Source organism: Oncorhynchus nerka, linkage group LG13 (assembly GCF_034236695.1).
Source record: "Oncorhynchus nerka isolate Pitt River linkage group LG13, Oner_Uvic_2.0, whole genome shotgun sequence".
NCBI classification, from domain to species: domain Eukaryota; kingdom Metazoa; phylum Chordata; class Actinopteri; order Salmoniformes; family Salmonidae; genus Oncorhynchus; species Oncorhynchus nerka.
In genome coordinates this window covers 6765786-6788862 of record NC_088408.1, presented here as the reverse complement: position 1 = coordinate 6788862, position 23077 = coordinate 6765786, and the positions used below count along the sequence as shown (strand labels likewise).

Below are 23077 nucleotides of genomic sequence, written 5' to 3'. Positions count from 1 at the left end.
GCGTGTAAAAGATCTGCGGGCTGCCGGCTTGCTGCGGGCCGGTTCTAATAATAAATCAAGATCATCCCAGGGGCCGTAAAAAACCTTCTTGCGGGCCGGATGTGGCCCGCGGGCCTTGACTCTGACATATGTGATCTACACTGATTGAAGTGGATTTAACAGGTGACATCAATAAGGGATCATAGGTTTCACCTGGATTCACCTGGTCAGTCTATCTCATGGAAAGAGCAATGTTTTTTACACTCAGTGTATGTGAGAACGCTGTTCATTTACTACAGTTCAGCATTCAACACTATTGTTCCCTTCAAGCTCGATTCCAAGCCCTGGGTCTGGACATCGCCCTGGGTCTGGACACCACCCTGTGTCTGGACACCACCCTGGGTCTGGACACCACCCTGGGTCTGGACATCGCCCTGGGTCTGGACACCACCCTGGGTCTGGACACCACCCTGGGTCTGGACACCACCCTGGGTCTGGACATCGCCCTGGGTCTGGACATCGCCCTGGGTCTGGACACCGCCCTGGGTCTGGACATCACCCTGGGTCTGGACATCGCCCTGGGTCTGGACACCACCCTGGGTCTGGACACCACCCTGGGTCTGGACACCACCCTGGGTCTGGACATCGCCCTGGGTCTGGACACCACCCTGGGTCTGGACATCGCCCTGGGTCTGGACATCACCCTGGGTCTGGACACCACTCTGGGTCTGGACACCACCCTGGGTCGGGACATCACCCTGGGTCTGGACATCACCCTGGGTCTGGAGACCAAGCCCTGGGTCTGGACACAACCCTGGGTCTGGACATCACCCTGGGTCTGGAGACCACCCTGGCTCTGGACATCACCCTGGGTCTGGGTACCAACCTGGGTCTGGACAACAAGCCCTGGGTCTGGACACAACCCTGGGTCTGGACATCACCCTGGGTCTGGAGACCACCCTGGGTCTGGACATCACCCTGGGTCTGGAGACCACCCTGGGTCTGGACATCACCCTGGGTCTGGGTACCAACCTGGGTCTGGACATCACCCTGGGTCTGGACATCACCCTGGGTCTGGACACCACCCTGGGTCTGGACAACACCCTGGGATTGCTTGAGAATCCTCTCCAAATACTACCGCTTCACAATCGAGAGCGTCCTCACCGGTTGTGTCACGGCCTGGTACTGGAATTGCTCAAGGCCCTCCAGAGGGTGGTGGAGACGGCCCAGTACATCACTGGGACCGTGGCCCTCCAGAGGGTGGTGAAGACTGCCCAGTACATCACTGGGACCGTGGCCCTCCAGAGGGTGGTGAAGACTGCCCAGCACATCACTGGGACCGTGGCCCTCCAGAGGGTGGTGAAGACTGCCCAGTACATCACTGGGACCGTGGCCCTCCAGAGGGTGGTGAAGACTGCCCAGCACATCACTGGGACCGTGGCCCTCCAGAGGGTGGTGAAGACTGCCCAGCACATCACTGGGACCGTGGCCCTCCAGAGGGTGGTGAAGACTGCCCAGTACATCACTGGGACCGTGGCCCTCCAGAGGGTGGTGAAGACTGGCCAGTACATCACTGGGACCGTGGCCCTCCAGAGGGTGGTGAAGACTGCCCAGTACATCACTGGGACCGTGGCCCTCCAGAGGGTGGTGAAGACTGCCCAGCACATCACTGGGACCGTGGCCCTCCAGAGGGTGGTGAAGACTGCCCAGCACATCACTGGGACCGTGGCCCTCCAGAGGGTGGTGAAGACTGCCCAGCACATCACTGGGACCGTGGCCCTCCAGAGGGTGGTGAAGACTGCCCAGCACATCACTGGGACCGTGGCCCTCCAGAGGGTGGTGAAGACTGCCCAGTACATCACTGGGACCGTGGCCCTCCAGAGGGTGGTGAAGACTGCCCAGTACATCACTGGGACCGTGGCCCTCCAGAGGGTGGTGAAGACTGCCCAGTACATCACTGGGACCGTGGCCCTCCAGAGGGTGGTGAAGACTGCCCAGTACATCACTGGGACCGTGGCCCTCCAGAGGGTGGTGAAGACTGCCCAGTACATCACTGGGACCGTGGCCCTCCAGAGGGTGATGAAGACTGCCCAGCACATCACTGGGACCGTGGCCCTCCAGAGGGTGGTGAAGACTGCCCAGCACATCACTGGGACCGTGGCCCTCCAGAGGGTGGTGAAGACTGCCCAGCACATCACTGGGACCGTGGCCCTCCAGAGGGTGGTGAAGACTGCCCAGCACATCACTGGGACCGTGGCCCTCCAGAGGGTGCTGAAGACTGCCCAGTACATCACTGGGACCGTGGCCCTCCAGAGGGTGCTGAAGACTGCCCAGTATATCACTGGGACAGTGGCCCTCCAGAGGGTGGTGAAGACGGCCCAGTATATCACTGGGACAGTGGCCCTCCAGAGGGTGGTGAAGACTGCCCAGTACATTACTGGGACCGTGACCCTCCAGAGGGTGCTGAAGACTGCCCAGTATATAACTGGGACCGTGGCCCTCCAGAGGGTGCTGAAGACTGCCCAGTATATCACTGGGACAGTGGCCCTCCAGAGGGTGGTGAAGACTGCCCAGTACATTACTGGGACCGTGGCCCTCCAGAGGGTGCTGAAGACTGCCCAGTATATCACTGGGACAGTGGCCGTCCAGAGGGTGGTGAAGACTGCCCAGTATATCACTGGGACCGTGGCCCTCCAGAGGGTGCTGAAGACTGCCCAGTACATTACTGGGACCGTGGCCCTCCAGAGGGTGCTGAAGACTGCCCAGTATATCACTGGGACAGTGGCCCTCCAGAGGGTGGTGAAGACTGCCCAGTACATTACTGGGACCGTGGCCCTCCAGAGGGTGCTGAAGACTGCCCAGTATATCACTGGGACCGTGGCCCTCCAGAGGGTGCTGAAGACTGCCCAGTATATCACTGGGACAGTGGCCCTCCAGAGGGTGCTGAAGACTGCCTAGTACATTACTGGGACCGTGACCCTCCAGAGGGTGCTGAAGACTGCCCAGCACATCACTGGGACAGTGGCCCTCCAGAGGGTGGTGAAGACTGCCCAGTACATTACTGGGACCGTGGCCCTCCAGAGGGTGCTGAAGACTGCCCAGTATATCACTGGGACAGTGGCCCTCCAGAGGGTGCTGAAGACTGCCCAGTATATCACTGGGACAGTGGCCCTCCAGAGGGTGGTGAAGACTGCCCAGTACATTACTGGGACCGTGGCCCTCCAGAGGGTGCTGAAGACTGCCCAGTATATCACTGGCAACGTGTTCGCACCCATCGAGGACATCTACTCGAAACAGTGCCTGAGGAAGGAACACAGCATCATCAAGGACCCCACACCCTCCAGCCGTTCACTCCTTTACTGCCAGGCAGACTGTATCGGAGCATGAGGTCTGACACCAACAGGCTCAGAGACAGTTTCTTTCTACAAGCAATCAGACTGCTGAACACTTGAACTGGACTGACCACCTGCTCTGATTCTCTGCACCTTAGCACACACTCAATCACTCATTTCATGCTACACACACTATCACGTTTAGATAAGACCCAGATGCAGACGGTGTAGAAGTAACAAGAGTTTATTACAACAACAGGGGCGGGCAAACGACAGGTCAGGGCAGGCAGGGGTCAATAATCCAGAACGGTGCGGTAAGGTACAAAACGGCAGGCAGTCTCAGGGTCAGGGTCGGGGTCGGGGTCAGGGTCGGGGTCGGGGTCAGGGCAGGCAGAACATTCAAAACCGGGAAGGACTGATAACCAGGAGCAGGAAAACAGGCAGGAGCAGGGAAACAAAGACTGGTAGGTTTTAACGAACAAGAACGAACTGGCAACAGACAAACAGAGAACACAGGTATAAATACACAGGGGATAATAGGGAAGATGGGCAACACCTGGAGGGGGTGGGGGAGGTGGAGACAATCACAAAGACAGGTGAAACAGATCAGGGTGTGACACACACATCACAACTGCTGCTACCAGAATCGTATTATACTGAACAATTTATACATGACAACTTGTTCTCAACTGGCCTACCTTGTTAAATAAAGGTGAAAGGATTCTTACTGCCAAGGATTCTACTACCAAGGATTCTACTGCCAATGATTCTACTACCAAGGATTCTACTACCAAGGATTCTACTGCCAAGGATTCTACTACCAAGGATTCTACTACCAAGGATTCTACTGCCAATGATTCTACTACCAAGGATTCTACTACCAAGGATTCTACTGCCAAGGATTCTACTACCAATGATTCTACTACCAAGGATTCTACTACCAAGGATTCTAATGCCAAGGATTCATACCCCTTCATCAATACATGTGTAAATATTGGACTATAAATTGTGCCTTCCTGTATTATACTGATTGCTAAAATGTTTATTATATTTTACTGAGTCATTTACTTCATGTTCCTATTACATTACATTACATTTAAGTCATTTAGCAGACGCTCTTATCCAGAGCGACTTACAAATTGGTGCGTTCACCTTAAGACATCCAGTGGAACAGCCACTTTACAATAGTGCATCTAAATCTTTTAAGGGGGGTGAGAAGGATTACTTTATCCTATCCTAGGTATTCCTGAAAGAGGTGGGGTTTCAGGTGTCTCCGGAAGGTGGTGATTGACTCCGCTGTCTATTCTTATCTTTATTATTTCTTATTGTTGTTGCATTGTCGAAAAAGAACCTGCAAGTAAGCATTTAGTTGGACAATGTATACCATCCCGTACATACGACTAATAACACTTGAAACTTGTGAGAGATGTCATAATCCTCAACATCTGGCTTGGATTATGACATTGGCCATGGAACCAGTAAATAGAGTCGTCATAACATGTCATAACAGGTCATAACAGGTCATAACAGGTAATACCAGGTCCTAACAGGTCATAACAGGTAATACCAGGTCCTAACAGGTCATAACATGTCATAACAGGTAATACCAGGTCCTAACAGGTCATAACATGTCATAACAGGTAATACCAGGTCCTAACAGGTCATAACAGGTAATACCAGGTCCTAACAGGTCATAACAGGTCATAACATGTCATAACAGGTCATAACAGGTCCTAACAGGTCCTAACAGGTAATACCAGGTCCTAACAGGTCATAACATGTCATAACAGGTCATAACAGGTCATAACAGGTCCTAACAGGTCCTAACAGGTAATACCAGGTCATAACAGGTCATAACATGTCATAACAGGTCATAACAGGTCATAACAGGTAATACCAGGTCCTAACAGGTCATAACAGGTCATAACAGGTCGTAACATGTCATAATAGGTCGTTACAGGTAATACCAGGTCCTAACCGGTAATACCAGGTCCTAACAGGTCATAACAAGGTTGTAACAGGTAATACCAGGTCGTTACAGGTAATACCAGGTCCTAACAGGTAATACCAGGTCCTAACAGGTCATAACAAGGTTGTAACAGGTAATATCAGGTCGTAACAGGTCATAACAAGGTAATACCAGGTCCTAACAGGTCATAACAAGGTTGTAACATGTCATAACAGGTCGTTACAGGTTATAACAGGTCGTAAAAGGTCATACCACGTCAAAACAGGTCGGTAACCAGTCATAACAGGTTGTAACAAGTCGTAACAGGTCATAACAGGTCTATTACCCTTATCATCACTCCCAGATAAAGACCAGGTCCATATACTATTTATATAAATGTATCTATGGCTCTATAGAGGCAGGTCAGTAGCTTTATCTATGACTCTATAGAGGCAGGTCAGTAGCTTTATCTATGACTCTATAGAGGCAGGTCAGTAGCTTTATCTATGACTCTATAGAGGCAGGTCAGTAGCTTTATCTATGACTCTATAGAGGCAGGTCAGTAGCTTTATCTATGACTCTATAGAGGCAGGTCAGTAGCTTTATCTATGACTCTATAGAGGCAGGTCAGTAGCTTTATCTATGGCTCTATAGAGGCAGGTCAGTAGATTTATCTATGACTCTATAGAGGCAGGTCAGTAGCTTTATCTATGACTCTATAGAGGCAGGTCAGTAGCTTTATCTATGGCTCTATAGAGGCAGGTCAGTAGCTTTATCTATGGCTCTATAGAGGCAGGTCAGTAGCTTTATCTATGGCTCTATAGAGGCAGGTCAGTAGCTTTATCTATGACTCTATCAGGCTTATCTATGGCTCTATAGAGGCAGGTCAGTAGCTTTATCTATGACTCTATAGAGGCAGGTCAGTAGCTTTATCTATGACTCTATAGAGGCTCAGTAGCTTTATCTATGACTCTATAGAGGCAGGTCAGTAGCTTTATCTATGACTCTATAGAGGCAGGTCAGTAGCTTTATCTATGACTCTATAGAGGCAGGTCAGTAGCTTTATCTATGACTATAGAGGCAGGTCAGTAGCTTTATCTATGGCTCTATAGAGGCAGGTCAGTAGATTTATCTATGACTCTATAGAGGCAGGTCAGTAGATTTATCTATGACTCTATAGAGGCAGGTCAGTAGCTTTATCTATGACTCTATAGAGGCAGGTCAGTAGCTTTATCTATGACTCTATAGAGGCAGGTCAGTAGCTTTATCTATGGCTCTATAGAGGCAGGTCAGTAGCTTTATCTATGGCTCTATAGATGCAGGTCAGTAGCTTTATCTATGACTCTATAGAGGCAGGTCAGTAGCTTTATCTATGACTCTATAGAGGCAGGTCAGTAGCTTTATCTATGACTCTATAGAGGCAGGTCAGTATTTATCTATGGCTCTATAGAGGCAGGTCAGTAGCTTTATCTATGGCTCTATAGAGGCAGGTCAGTAGCTTTATCTATGGCTCTATAGATGCAGGTCAGTAGCTTTATCTATGGCTCTATAGATGCAGGTCAGTAGATTTATCTATGGCTCTATAGAGGCAGGTCAGTAGATTTATCTATGGCTCTATAGAGGCAGGTCAGTAGATTTATCTATGACTCTATAGAGGCAGGTCAGTAGATTTATCTATGACTCTATAGAGGCAGGTCAGTAGCTTTATCTATGGCTCTATAGAGGCAGGTCAGTAGCTTTATCTATGGCTCTCAGGTCAGTAGCTTTATCTATGGCTCTATAGAGGCAGGTCAGTAGCTTTATCTATGACTCTATAGAGGCATCAGTAGCTTTATCTATGGCTCTATAGGGCAGGTCAGTAGCTTTATCTATGACTCTATAGAGGCAGGTCAGTAGCTTTATCTATGACTCTATAGAGGCAGGTCAGTAGCTTTATCTATGACTCTATAGAGGCAGGTCAGTAGCTTTATCTATGACTCTATAGAGGCAGGTCAGTAGCTTTATCTATGACTCTATAGAGGCAGGTCAGTATCTATGAATCTATAGAGGCAGGTCAGTAGCTTTATCTATGGCTCTATAGAGGCAGGTCAGTAGATTTATCTATGACTCTATAGAGGCAGGTCAGTAGCTTTATCTATGACTCTATAGAGGCAGGTCAGTAGCTTTATCTATGACTCTATAGAGCAGGTCAGTAGCTTTATCTATGACTCTATAGAGGCAGGTCTATAGAGGCAGGTCAGGTCAGTAGCTTTATCTATGGCTCTATAGATGCAGGTCAGTAGCTTTATCTATGACTCTATAGAGGCAGGTCAGTAGCTTTATCTATGACTCTATAGAGGCAGGTCAGTAGCTTTATCTATGACTCTATAGAGGCAGGTCAGTAGATTTATCTATGGCTCTATAGAGGCAGGTCAGTAGCTTTATCTATGGCTCTATAGAGGCAGGTCAGTAGCTTTATCTATGGCTCTATAGAGGCAGGTCAGTAGCTTTATCTATGGCTCTATAGATGCAGGTCAGTAGCTTTATCTATGGCTCTATAGATGCAGGTCAGTAGATTTATCTATGGCTCTATAGAGGCAGGTCAGTAGATTTATCTATGGCTCTATAGAGGCAGGTCAGTAGATTTATCTATGACTCTATAGAGGCAGGTCAGTAGATTTATCTATGACTCTATAGAGGCAGGTCAGTAGCTTTATCTATGGCTCTATAGAGGCAGGTCAGTAGATTTATCTATGGCTCTATAGAGGCAGGTCAGTAGCTTTATCTATGGCTCTATAGATGCAGGTCAGTAGCTTTATCTATGGCTCTATAGATGCAGGTCAGTAGCTTTATCTATGGCTCTATAGATGCAGGTCAGTAGCTTTATCTATGGCTCTATAGAGGCAGGTCAGTAGATGTATCTATGACTCAGGTAGAAATGGCACATCAGTTTCATGTACATCGCATTTTGCCAGAAGAATAAAATCAAAATAAAATGTTTATTGTCACATGCTTGGTAAACAACAGGCGTAGACTAACAGTGACATGCTTATTTACAGGCCCTTCCCCAACAATGCAGAATACAATAAAACAATTGAAATAATAATAGTAGAAAAAAAATGTGTTACACGAGGAATAAATACACAATGAGCAATGATAGCTTGGCTATATACATGGGTTACCAGTACTGAGCCGATGTGCGAGGTACGAGGTAATTAAGGTAGACATGTACATATAGGTAGGGGGTAAAGCGACTAGGCAACAGGATAGATAATAGACAGTAGCAGCAGCGTATGTGATGAATGTGGAAGTGTGTGTGTGGTGACGGTGTGCCAACAGTGAGTGTGTGTGTGTGTGTGTATGTATGTGTTGGAGTGTCAGTGTAAGTATGTGTGAGTGTGTGGGTAGTCTAGTGTGTGTGCATAGAGTCAATGCAGGTAGCAATTTGGTTAACTATTTAGCAGCCTTGTTTAGCAGTCTTATGGCTTGGGAATCTGTTCATGAGCCTTTTTTTGAAGGTTCGGGCTCAATTCCATTTCAATTTCAGTCAATTCAGGAAGCACACTGAAATTCCAGTTTTCTTCAATCATTTTCAAGTAGGAAATGTTAGTCATTTTGAATTTGGTTGTCTTTCGGAATTGTCTGGAATTGAAATGGAATTGGCCCCAATCCAGATCTATTGTGGCAATATATTGGATCCCAGTCAGTGAGACTAACCTAAATAAATAGTGGTTAAATAACATCAAAAATGTGGTTAATGGCACTTGAAAAAACTGTCAGGGAGAGTGACATTCAGAGGGGTTGTTTGATGTACTAAGCGGGGGTAGTGCACTGAATAGAGCATAGGGTGCCATTTGAGAAGCAACCTGAGTGGAGTGATGTATTCTCCCGACTTCGTTCATCTCTCAGCTGCTGCTTGACAAGATAATAATAGTTTTGGGGATCTTCAGAAAACCCCAGTATCTGTGAATGTGATATGGCCTGTTACATAATGCTGTTGAGGATTCAACATGTACTGTCTGGTTAGGTTATTGTGTAATCTATCTGTCTATCGATCCATCCACGGTTGTCACTAGTTACCACAGCCACAAAGTCATAAACCCAATTTCTACAAGTTATCTTTTTAAACTATGATTTAAACCTAACCCTGATATGAACCCTACCCTTAAACACATTTATAACCTCATGCATAACTCCATCCTTGAATACATTTTTAAGATGTAACCCATTTTGACTTTGTGGCTGTGGTAACATCCATCCATTTGGTCCCTCACAGACCACCTTTGCGTTGCGGCGCTATGGAGAGATCCGAGGCAACTCAAACTGCAGTAGCTGTTGCGCATGTTTATTTCGGCTAGTAGCCATGGCTCGGTTCGCTACCCTGCTTCTTTTACCGGTTCTCATTGAATCGGTATTATCAATTTCATTCTTTTTACCGGTAAATTCAAGGAAATGTTTACGGGAAGAGATCCACAAAGACGTGCTGGTCACGGGGGAGTATGAAATCAGCGACCAGTCCAACACAAAGACCAACCTGAAGGTGAGTTTGATGCTGTTGCAATAACGGTACTGACGGCTAAGCTAAACTAACTAGCTACTAATTGTTATTTACATTGAAAGGCCCAAACGCAGTTTGTTCATATCATTTTTTGATGAGAAGTGACTCTAAAACAATACGTGGAAATGCAACCGTGTTCATATAAATTGCTATTTATAACAGCTGGCTAGCTAAACATCTTGTTGACAGCTGCTGTTATCTTGCTAACTAATGTTAGCCTGGTAGCTAAATGTTAGCCTGGTAGCTAAATGTTAGCCTGGTAGCTAAATGTTAGCCTGGTAGCTAAATGTTAGCCTGGTAACTAAATGTTAGCCTGGTAGCTAAATGTTAGCCTGATAGCTAAATGTTAGCCTGGTAACTAAATGTTAGCCTGGTAGCTAAATGTTAGCCTGATAGCTAATGTTAGCCTGGTTGGGCCTGTGACAGGTCCTTCCTGGTTCTTGCGCTTTTAAATGTTTTTTAATTGAAATAGCAGAATTGTACTTTTTTTTTTTTTTTTTTTGCAAACAAAGTGTGTTAAATACGTAAAAGGTATTTCAACTTAATTATTTTATTTCAATGTTTAGTACCAGTTGAGATGGTGAAAACTCATTTCAGGATGTTACACGTCAGTCTTATTAACTCCCCTCATCCACTCTGTGAAACGTGTAGCTACCAAGTTAGCTAGCGATGTTAGCATGCAGTATAATGGGTGATGTCAACAAAGTGGATGCATGGTTAGAATAAGACGTTGACAAACTCATACAAATCATAATCCTACAAGTCTATAATTTGCCTACTACGTGGGCAAAGTTAGTTGATGTTGTGTGAGAGAGAGTTTACATTTACACGCCATTGGGTATAAACATTGCCCGTTGCAACACTCATGCACCAGCTGTCAATACACGTGTTGTATTTTCTGCTTTTTATGTTGTTGTACTATATCACGTGTGTTTAACGTTAGATCACAGACTCGTCGGGACACATCCTATACTCAAAGGAAGGTGCAACGAAAGGGAAGTTTGCCTTCACGACAGAGGATTATGACATGTTTGAAGTGTGCTTTGAGAGCAAATCGCCCATGGGTAAGTCAAAGTGCATAGTATTTATTTTGTAGTGCTTAAAGTGATGGTAATCTTTAACCTAGATGTTTGCAGGGAGCAGGCATTGTTCAATCTAATTGTTCGCCAAACTGCATTACTCCACAAGTAGTCATTTGTTGACAGATTTGCCTGAGTACCCATCTGTTCTGGATTTCAGGCTATAGCTGGCCAAAACATGCAAAATTTGGGTCAGGGTTCTGAGAACACTACTCTGTTTAAACACTTAATGGAGGCCAGTCAGTCAGCAACCAATAAGTGAATGAAGCAGTAGGTGATAAATTAGGACGGGATAGGTTTATAGCTGGGTCACATTCAGTACCCAAACTGTTAAACGTTTCAGATAGAAATGGGAACATATTTCTATTTGAATGAAACAAAACATTGTGTCCTGCCAAACACGGTCCATGTGACTGGAAGGAGTCCTTCCATCTTGTTTTATAGCTTGCTGTTATTGAATGAGCTGAATAAAGCCATCCATGCCTTGTAAATGTAGTAAATCATGTGTTTGTTCGGTCACCCAGGAACTGGGAGGATCCCCGACCAGCTGCTTAATCTGGACATGAAGCACGGAGTGGAGGCCAAGAACTATGAAGAGGTGAGTCGCTGGTACTGCTGCTGGTACTGCTGCTGGTACTGCTGCTGGTACCGCTGCTGGTAGCGCTGCTGGTACCGCTGCTGGTAGCGCTGCTGGTACTGCTGCTGGTACCGCTGCTGGTACCGCTGCTGGTACCGCTGCTGATACCGCTGCTGATACCGCTGCTGGTACCGCTGCTGATACCGCTGGTACCGCTGCTGGTACCGCTGCTGGTACCGCTGCTGGTACCGCTGCTGGTACCGCTGCTGGTACCGCTGCTGGTACCGCTGCTGATACCGCTGCTGATACCGCTGCTGGTACCGCTGCTGATACCGCTGGTACCGCTGCTGGTACCGCTGCTGGTACCGCTTCAAAGTGAAACTGAAATGCACGTACACTCTTGCACCATTAAGGGATTGCTTATTTGCTTTGGAGGCCCAGTGTCTAGGAAATGTTAAATGACAGTTGAAATTGTTCAAAGAAGCCCCTCTGCACACTGTCCTGACGGGCCTGATGGAAACAGCAAATTTCACTGTGAACATTCCAAATGTCGAAAAAACAATATATACTCTAGACAAGGTATTTTTTTGTGTCTGTAAAATAAATTCTGAATGAAATGTCGGTGAAAACATATTTTATGCGCAAATATTGATATAATAATGAATATTGAAGTAAACTTGGAGTTACGTGATGACGTGGTGTGTGTGGTCCTCCCACTACGACTCGGGGAAAGGCATGCAGTTTAGTAGACTACGGATTAAATAAATGATGATGAATTTCACAAGTTGGTGAAAGTGCACGGTGATGATCGAGGGTCTTATTCTGGTGATAATCGATGGTTGGCTGCCGTTGTGACAAATAAAAATGATCTAGCTCTTTTGTCCATAATAATCTCATGGACTGTAGGTAGTTTACCCTCACTGTAGGTAGTTTATCCTCACTGTAGGTAGTTTATCCTCACTGTATCAGCGAAGCTGTTGGCTGGAGCAGACATGCCAAGACCAGAGTAGGCACATTCACTATATAACGCAGTAGAGTTAAACTAGATGGAAACCCATTAAACTTGTTTAAATAAAAAATTGAATCACTAAGTTGTTTTTATATGCACTACGTCATCACGCACAGCTTTTCATCCGCAACAAGTCAGTTTAATGGAAACAGCATGGTTGGAAAATGCTCATTGTTTTTAAATGTAGATTTTTTTTTTAGAATATTCGCGTGAAAAATCTTGTCGTCCATTTGGATGTAAACCTAGCTAATGTAAAGTAAACAGATATACAGTACGTCAATGGAGATATACAATAGATTTTATAAGGTCATCTTCAGTGAGAACTAACAACCACCAAAATAAAAACTAGACAATCTAAAAAATGAAGAGGGGGAAAAAAAAAGTTAGTGTCATGGGGCTCCCATTGATTGTTATGGTGATAGTCACTGTATTAAAACATGGTGTGCTGGCCCTTCAGAAAGTATTCAAACCTATTGACTTATTTTGTTGTTACAGCTGGAATTCAAAATGTATTAAATTAAAATAAAATTCTCATCCATCTCCACACAATACCCCATAATGACAAAATGAGAAATTGTTATAATTGTTTTTTTTTTTGGGAGGGGGGGGAATGTAAATACAGAAATACCTCATTTACATAAGTATTCACACCCCTGAGTCAAAACATGTTAGAATCACCTTTGGTAGCCATTACAGCTGTGAGTCTTTCTGGGTACTTATCTAAGAGCTTTGCACACCTGGATTGTACAATATTTGGCACATTATTACAAATGATTCAAGCTCTGTCAAGAAGTTGGTTGTTGATCATTGCTAGACAAGACATTTTCAAGTCTTGCAGTAGATTTTCAAGTAGATTTAAGTTTAAAACTGTAACTCGGTCACTAGTGCTTAAAATTAACATCTGCCAAATGTGGGTAGATTTTTGGCATTAGCGGCTAAGATGTCTATTTCACCAGCCATGTTGGTGGGAAGTGAGGGCTCCACTTTGCGTGCAGTTCACTCGCATTTGAGAATTAAAAATAAAAAATAGTCACATTTATAGTAACATAAATGCTGCGGTAGCTGTTTTCCATGTATTTCCGCTGTTTTGTTTCACAGCTGGTATGTCAATCGACCAAAGTCAAATAAGTAGGGATCCTATACAGCCTATCCCACCTCATGCTGCAACACTGTCTGGCTGGGAGCGGTGCGCACCTGAAGAGCTGAGTGAAAGATTCGTTTTTAGAAGCGCTGCGCACAGGCATAAAAATGTGTTTAATTTACTTGAAAGGAAAGTGAGACTTTGTCCTTGTGTTTCTTGGCTATTTACATAATTTTTTGTTCACTAGCAAGGTTGTTTTTCTATGCTTAAGTTTCAACTGCTAGAGAAGAGAAGACAGTGTTTCTACTAGTCAGACTCAATCTCACAGGTACAAACTTGAGGTCGACCGATTCTGATTTTTCAACGCCGATACCGATTATTGGAGGACAAAAAAAGCCGATACCGATTAATCGGCCGATTTTAAAAATGTATGTATGCATGTATATATATACACATTTTTGTAATAATGACAATTGCAACAATACTGAATGAACACTTATTTTAACTTAATATAATACACATTATGGGCTTTTGGATGGGTGTTCTTAAGGTGATTCCACAGGTTGGTGGTATGTTTTGATTTAGCCATTGCTGACCCCATGCTTACATCTTTATCACAAATAAGACGCCTTGCTTTCCCTGGTGCCAATTCCATGTAATAGTCCCACACTGGTGCTCTGCTTTTCTCTGCCATCTGTAAAACACACACACAGCTCTGAAGTGACAATGATACTGAAGAGTCTGCTTAGGAGACATACTCTCAGAAATAGGAGCCTTCGGTCAAATCCGGAAACTATCACCTCGAAAACAACGTTTATTACGTTCCGTATTTTATCTAACGGGTGGGATCCATGAGTCTAAATATTCCTGTTAAATTGCACAACCTTCAATGTTATGTCATAATTACGTAAAATTCTGGCAAATTAGTTCGCAAAGAGCCAGGCGGCCCAAACTGTTGCATATACCCTGACTCTGTGTGCAATGAACGCAAGAGAAGTGACAATTTCACCTGGTTAATATTGCCTGCTAACTTTGATTTCTTTTAGCTAAATATGCAGGTTTAAAAATATATACTTGTGTATTGATTTTAAGAAAGGCATTGATGTTTATGGTTAAGTACACATTGGAGCAACGACAGTCGTTGGTTGATTGTTTTTTTATAAGATAAGTTTAATGCTAGCTAGCAACTTACCATGGCTTACTGCATTCGCGTAACAGGCAGGCTCCTCGTGAGGCAGGTGGTTAGAGCGTTGGACTAGTTAACTGTAAGGTTGCAAGATTTGATCCCCCGAGCTGACAAGTTAAAAATCTGTCGTTCTGCCTCGTTCCTAGGCCCTCATTGAAAATAAGAATGTGTTCTTAACTGACTTGCCTAGTTAAATAAAGGTGTAAAAAAATAATAAAAAAAATACAGATTTTCGATTGTTATGAAAACTTGAAATCGGCCATTCCAATTAATCGGACAACCTCTAGGACAAACATGACTGGAGTCACGTTACCATGGTAACCTTAAAGGGGCAGGTGATTTTTTTTTAGGGGGGGTTAAAAGACCCAGGACACAAAAGATGAAATTAAACAATATACCACATTACTTCTTACTAGTAATACATTTATTGTTTTAGGATCATTACAAAGCATGTTCCATCTGTTTTTGTGTGTTTTGTTGGTGTAATTTAAGTGGCCCCAAAAATATTTTGTCTGGTAAAAGAATCTGAGTGGCTGGTAGATTAAAAGTAATAATAATCTACTTCCCACAATGGCTGGTGGACCAAAAAAATACTTAATTTGATGCCTGTCGGCCACTCGGGAATATTCACTGTCTTCTTGGGTAGCCACTCCAGTGTAGATTTGGCTTTGTGTTTTAGTTCATTGTCCTGCTGAAAGGTGAATTCATCTCCCAGTGTCTGGTGGAAAGCAGACTGAACCAAGTTTTCCTCTAGGATTTTTCCTGTGCTTAGCTCTATTCCATTCCTTAAAAAAAAACTTTAAAAAACTCCCTAGTCCCTTAACGATGACAAGCATACCCATGAAATGATGCAGCCACCACCATGTTTGAAAATATAGATTTTCCCCAAACATAACACTTTGTATTTAGGTCATAAAGGTAATTTCTTTGCCACATTTTTTGCAGTATTATTTTAGTGCCTTATTGCATGTTTTGGAATATTTGTATTCTGTATAGGCTTCCTTCTTCTCACTCTGTCATTTAGGTTAGTATTGTTGTGTAACTACAATTTATTTTTTATTTTTTTATTTCACCTTTATTTAACCAGGTAGGCTAGTTGAGAACAAGTTCTCATTTGCAACTGCGACCTGGCCAAGATAAAGCATAGCAGTGTGAACAGACAACACAGAGTTACACATGGAGTAAACAATTAACAAGTCAATAACACAGTAGAAAAAAGGGGCAGTCTATATACATTGTGTGCAAAAGGCATGAGGAGGTAGGCGAATAATTACAATTTTGCAGATTAACACTGGAGTGATAAATGATCAGATGGTCATGTACAGGTAGATATTGGTGTGCAAAAGAGCAGAAAAGTAAATAAATAAAAACAGTATAAAAACAGTATGGGAATGAGGTAGGTGGAAATGGGTGGGCTATTTACCAAAAGACTATGTACAGCTGCAGCGATCGGTTAGCTGCTCAGATAGCTGATGTTTGAAGTTCAGCGATTTTTGCAGTTCGTCACAGGCAGCAGAGTACTGGAACGAAAGGCGGCCAAATGAGGTGTTTGCTTTAGGGATGATCAGTGAGATACACCTGCTGGAGCGCGTGCTACGGATGGGTGTTGCCATCGTGACCAGTGAACTGAGATAAGGCGGAGCTTTACCTAGCATGGACTTGTAGATGACCTGGAGCCAGTGGGTCTGGCGACGAATATGTAGCGAGGGCCAGCCGACTAGAGCATACAAGTCGCAGTGGTGGGTGGTATAAGGTGCTTTAGTGACAAAATGGATGGCACTGTGATAGACTGCATCCAGTTTACTGAGTAGAGTGTTGGAAGCCATTTTGAAGATGACATCGCCGAAGTCGAGGATCGGTAGGATAGTCAGTTTTACTAGGGTAAGCTTGGTGGCGTGAGTGAAGGAGGCTTTGTTGCGGAATAGAAAGCCGACTCTTGATTTGATTTTCGATTGGAGATGTTTGATATGAGTCTGGAAGGAGAGTTTGCAGTCTAGCCAGACACCTAGGTACTTATAGATGTCCACATATTCAAGGTCGGAACCATCCAGGGTGGTGATGCTAGTCGGGCATGCGGGTGCAGGCAGCGATCGGTTGAAAAGCATGCATTTGGTTTTACTAGCGTTTAAGAGCAGTTGGAGGCCACGGAAGGAGTGCTGTATGGCATTGAAGCTCGTTTGGAGGTTAGATAGCACAGTGTCCAATGACGGGCCGAAAGTATATAGAATGGTGTCGTCTGCGTAGAGGTGGATCAGGGAATCGCCCGCAGCAAGAGCAACATCATTGATATATACAGAGAAAAGAGTCGGCCCGAGAATTGAACCCTGTGGCACCCCCATAGAGACTGCCAGAGGACCGGAAAGCATGCCCTCCGATTTGACACACTGAACTCTGTCTGCAAAAGTAATTGGTGAACCAGGCAAGGCAGTCATCCGAAAAACCGAGGCTACTGAGTTTGCCGATAAGAATATGGTGATTGACATAGTCGAAAGCCTTGGCCAGGTCAATGAAGACGGCTGCACAGTACTGTCTTTTATCGATGGCGGTTATGATATCGTTTAGTACCTTGAGTGTGGCTGAGGTGCACCCGTGACCGGCTCGGAAACCAGATTGCACAGCTGAGAAGGTACGGTGGGATTCGAGATGGTCAGTGACCTGTTTGTTGACTTGGCTTTCGAAGACCTTAGATAGGCAGGGCAGGATGGATATAGGTCTATAACAGTTTGGGTCCAGGGTGTCTCCCCCTTTGAAGAGGGGGATGACTGCGGCAGCTTTCCAATCCTTGGGGATCTCAGACGATATGAAAGAGAGGTTGAACAGGCTGGTAATAGGGGTTGGCGGCGGATATTTTCAGAAATAGAGGGTCCAGATTGTCAAGCCCAGCTGATTTGTACGGGTCCAGGTTTTGCAGCTCTTTCAGAACATCTGCTATCTGGATTTGGGTAAAGGAGAACCTGGAGAGGCTTGGGCGACGAGCTGCGGGGGGGGCGGAGCTGTTGGCCGAGGTTGGAGTAGCCAGGCGGAAGGCATGGCCAGCCGTTGAGAAATGCTTATTGAAGTTTTCGATAATCATGGATTTATCGGTGGAGACCGTGTTACCTAGCCTCAGTGCAGTGGGCAGCTGGGAGGAGGTGCTCTTACATTTACATTTAAGTCATTTAGCAGACGCTCTTGTTCTCCATGGACTTCACAGTGTCCCAGAACTTTTTGGAGTTGGAGCTACAGGATGCAAACTTCTGCCTGAAGAAGCTGGCCTTACAATGTTGTTGAGCCATCCTCAGTTCTCTCTTATCACAGCCATTAAACTCTGTAACTGTTTTAAAGTCACCATTGGCCTCATTGTGAAATCCCTGAGCGGTTTCCTTCCTCTCCGGCAACTGAGTTAGGAAGGACGCCTGTATCTTTGTAGTGACTGGGTGTATTGATACACCATCCAAAGTGTAATTAATAACGTCACCATGCTCAAAGGGATATTCAATGTATGCTTTCTTTTTACCCATCTACCAATAGGAGCCCTTCTTTACAAGGCATTGGAAAACCTACCTGGGCTTTGCGATTGAATCTGTGTTTGAAAAAAACAACAACCCAAAAACATTATACTTTGACGTTAAGGGGTATGGTGTATAGGCCAGTGACACAATTCATTTTAAATTCAGGCTGTAACACAACAAAACGTTGAGTAAACACTGCATACACTGTTCTGCTGACTTGTATTGTGAATTGATAATCCACTCTACCCACACCCCACACATACTGACTGAGCCCGAAGCTCATGCGTGGGTTGGAGGACTAGGCCAGTGTCTGTGTTAATGTGGGCATGCCTATGTGGGTGAACACTGTACAGTACATGCGTACTTGGCTACGTAACGTCAACGTGTGGAGTTAGAGTAGAGCCTTGTTGGCAAGGAAACCAGGAAGTGCAAGTTGGCTAGAATCCCTGTCTTGTCTGTAACCAACGCAATGGCCTGCTACTGTGACGTCTGTCTGGTCCGTCTGGTCACCTGGTCCGTCTGGTCACCTGGTCCGTCTGGTCACCTGGTCCGTCTGGTCACCTGGTCCGTCTGGTCACCTGGTCTGTCTGGTCACCTGGTCTGTCTGGTCACCTGGTCCGTCTGGTCACCTGGTCCGTCTGGTCACCTGGTCCGTCTGGTCACCTGGTCCGTCTGGTCACCTGGTCCGTCTGGTCACCTGGTCCGTCTGGTCACCTGGTCCGTCTGGTCACCTGGTCCGTCTGGTCTGTCTGGTCACCTGGTCTGTCTGGTCTGTCTGGTCACCTGGTCCGTCTGGTCACCTGGTCCGTCTGGTCACCTGGTCCGTCTGGTCACCTGGTCCGTCTGGTCACCTGGTCCGTCTGGTCACCTGGTCCGTCTGGTCACCTGGTCCGTCTGGTCTGTCTGGTCACCTGGTCCGTCTGGTCACCTGGTCCGTCTGGTCACCTGGTCCGTCTGGTCACCTGGTCCGTCTGGTCTGTCTGGTCACCTGGTCCGTCTGGTCACCTGGTCTGTCTGGTCTGTCTGGTCACCTGGTCCGTCTGGTCACCTGGTCTGTCTGGTCACCTGGTCCGTCTGGTCACCTGGTCCGTCTGGTCACCTGGTCCGTCTGGTCACCTGGTCCGTCTGGTCACCTGTTCCGTCTGGTCAGCTGGTCCGTCTGGTCACCTGGTCCGTCTGGTCACCTGGTCTGTCTGGTCAGCTTGATTTCACTTGTTCTCTATTTTTCTTACGCCTCGATTAGACCGTCAACATCATTGCGTTTTGGTAAACCAGAAGTACATCATTTCCAATGGTACAAAGTTATTTATTTGATTTAATTGGTTGAGAAATGTGATTTTCCTGTTTTTCTGACACCCTCCATTCGTGTATATATATCTGAAACTGCCCTAGCCAAAATACAGATTTGTTTCAATATTGTCCTGATCCAATTTCTTTATAAACTCAGCAACAACATCAAAAACGTCCCTTTTTCAGGACCCTGTCTTTCAAAGATAATTCAAAAAAATCCAAATAACTTCACAGATCTTCAATGTAAAGGGTTTAAACACTGTTTCCCATGTTTGTTCAATGAACCATAAACAATTAATGAACATGCACCTGTGGAACGGTCGATAAGACACTAACAGCTTACAGACGGTAGGCAATTAAGGTCAGAGTTATGAAAACTTAGGACACTAAAGAGGCCTTTCTACTGACTCTGAAAAACACAGTTGCTGAGTTTATATGTTTTAGCTGTAGCTTGTGGGAAGAGAAATTCTGTAAAACTAGAGAGAGGGAGTGGTAAAGCGTTCTGCATACCAGACCAGATTGCATTGTGTTCCTGTTCATGTTGAACTACTGGGAACACTGCTACTGCACAGCTCGAGAGTGACACCTACTGGACAAACTGGGACACAGTCCAACACAGTCCAAGCTTCCATGTAGAATTTCCTGATTTATAAATGTTCATCCCTGTCCAACGGAAATCCAATCCAATAAACCAATAAACACCTACCGGCAAGGGATGAATTGTGGCGTTGCATTGTTTTTTTGTTGTTGATTGACGGCTCTCTCGTCCACTCAGATCGCCAAAGTGGAGAAGCTGAAGCCCCTGGAGGTGGAGCTAAGGCGACTGGAGGACCTATCCGAGTCCATCGTCAATGACTTTGCCTACATGAAGAGGAGGGAGGAGGAGATGAGGGATACCAACGGTAAGAAGAGCACAGTTTTGATAGTAGTTGTTCCATTTACTGGTCTGACATGGACTTGTGTTGTGTGTGATTGTGAACTTCTCGGTCCGTCCATTTTGAGAAATCTTCCCTTGCCGATCAATACATATTTTTATGCAGAATTTCAAGTTATACATGTGATTATTCTTATGTATGTATGTATGTATGTATTTCTAACTCTGTTCTCCTTCTTCCAGAGTCCACTAACACACGCGTCCTGTACTTCAGCATCTTCTCTATGTGTTGTCTGATTGGCTTGGCCACCTGGCAGGTCTTCTACCTGCGACGCTTCTTCAAGGCAAAGAAGCTGATTGAGTAGAGAGGCATCCCCACTACACCCAGGGGGAGCAGCCAATGCTACCCGATCAACCTTTACCCTCCTCGGACTATGGCTTTGTCCAAAATGACACCCTGTATAGTGAGCTACTTTTGACCAGAGCCTCCATAGGCTGAAGTTTTTTGCCCGAAAGCCCGTAGACTCTAGTCAAAAGTTGTGCATTATACAGGGAATAACCAGGGCACCGTTTCGGACCTATCCAATAATGACAAAACAACGGGTTGTGCAGAACAGCTCTACTAGTTTCGGTGGTGTCAGACGGCACCAAGGGGTAGCCTATTCTCTGAAAACTATACACACCTGTGGCTCATCAAGGGGTAGCCTATTCTCTGAAAACTATACACACCTGTGGCTCATTCAGCAGAGTGAAATTATTCTTTAAAAAAAACATATTTTAATGTAGAAATGTAGAATGTACACATATTTATCATCAGAGAGCGAGAATGTTCCATGTGTTGTTTCTAATTTACATTTCTCAGATTGTCATTTAATGTGTACAGTTTGATTTGGAGTTATGTTTATTTTTATTTTGTTGGGATGAATGGTTGCCCCCTTGAGAGAATGTCTATTGCCCTTTATATCGTTGTACAAAGTCTTGGCCATGTCAAGCGAGCTAAAGGCTATAGTGTGCTGGGCGTCGCCAAAAACGGCACCCTATTCCCTATATAGTGCACTACATTTAGACCAGGTCCCATAGGGCTCTGGTCAAAGTATTGCAATAGGGTGCCATTTGAGATGTACCTTTTTATATTGTTGCCCTTTTTAAGTGAAGCCTTTATTGAACAGCAGGTGGAATGTGGTATGACTCAAAAGAGAGAAACTATGGCAACCACGGAACTTCTGTGCTTTGTCGGTTAATTCATTTGAATACTGTGTTTGGTAACTAAATTTGACAGCGTCTTTTATTTAGTTTGTTTTGATTTTGTAAATGCTATCGCAGGGCAGGTATTTTTGGGGGAGAGGGTTTCATAAGTTATCAGGGAATGAATGGTTGGTTGTCTTAAATGGCACCCTATTCTATATTTAAAGTGCATTGGGCCCTGGTTAAAAGTAGTGCACTATTTAGGGAATTAGGCTGTAATTTTGGACGCGGTAAATATAATTTTGAAAACTAGGTCATTTCTAGAAGAACACTTTGTTGCTAGTTCTTAAGTTTTTATTTTATTTTAAGATGTACAAAAGATAACCGCATCTACATTGCCATCTGAATGTGTTTTAAGTCGAGTAGTAGTTCCCTATATGAATTGCTCTTCCTCTTTTGAGAACCCTTGAATCTGGCTATTAGAACCTGACTCACAAATGCATGTCAAACCTTTTGTTACTTAAAAAAGGGCAGACACTATCAGGATAGTAGGACTGTAGTGCCATTTTACATGCCAGCTTTGCATCGGTGGTAGTTTTGTAGTAACATATCCTAACTCTTCCTTGGATGTGTTCCATTTGAGCAGGCTAGTGTATTTTATTTTATTTTTGCAATTTCTGGGGAAATGATTTGCTTCTTTAGCCTGGTCCCAGATCTGTTTGTTTGCCAATGGGAGTTGACAAAGCAAGACAACACAAACAGATCTGGGACCAGGCTATTGCTCATTGATTTTGGGGATCGATTTAAAATTACAACACTTAAGATCCAGATCTGAGTGCCACACTCTTTGTGCTATCATGGCAACTCCTTGTCAGGTTTGGTGTGACAAGGACGGCAATTGAGGTAGTGTAAGAGTACACACCGATCTGCGACCAGGCTTTCAAGATCCATCCAACATTCTTTCGGAGATAATTATGGGGTCTGGTTTACATGAGGGTTTGGAGTTGGTTAAAAGATATAACTATTTTTTTTTTGTGTCACTGTTATTAAGCTATTGCATTAACCAATTATGTGGGGTACATCCATTTGTTTTTAACAGTGAACATTTTCTATGTTTTCAGTCAATGATTTCTATGTTGATTGAGATCAATTTGGAAAAGGTTTGTGTTAGGCTTTTAATTCAATAAAATATTGGATGGATTTACAAAACAAATGTTGCGTGAGATTTTGTGATGGGATGACCAAAGGACATTCACGCAGCATTATCACAGAACAATGAGCCAAATATTTCACCAGATGTGTAAATGTGAAAAATCCAGTTGGCGTTTCCACTCACTACCAAATATGGTGATGAGAGGAAGCCAAGTGTCCGGCAGTGGGTTTTAGCCGACATTCTGCATGTTCTCATCGATTTAAACATTTTAATTCCATATAGCTTTCTTTTTCCAAAACTAAAATATGTATCAGTGGAGTGCGTTTTGCAGACTTTGCCAACGTTTCTACAAAGAG

The 23077-nt window shown here is 44.8% G+C and overlaps 1 protein-coding gene across 1 annotated transcript; it reads left to right on the top strand.

The window, feature by feature from the left end:
- Nucleotides 1–9549: 9549 nt before the first annotated feature.
- LOC115119000 (transmembrane emp24 domain-containing protein 10-like) lies at nt 9550–22781 on the top strand. The gene is made up of 5 exons (XM_029647733.2): nt 9550–9778; nt 10740–10860; nt 11400–11473; nt 20285–20411; nt 20627–22781. The coding sequence occupies exons 1-5, from the start codon at nt 9602–9604 to the stop codon at nt 20746–20748; spliced, it is 621 nt and encodes a 206-aa protein (XP_029503593.1). The 5' UTR covers nt 9550–9601; the 3' UTR covers nt 20749–22781.
- The last annotated feature ends 296 nt before the right edge of the window (nt 22782–23077 follow it).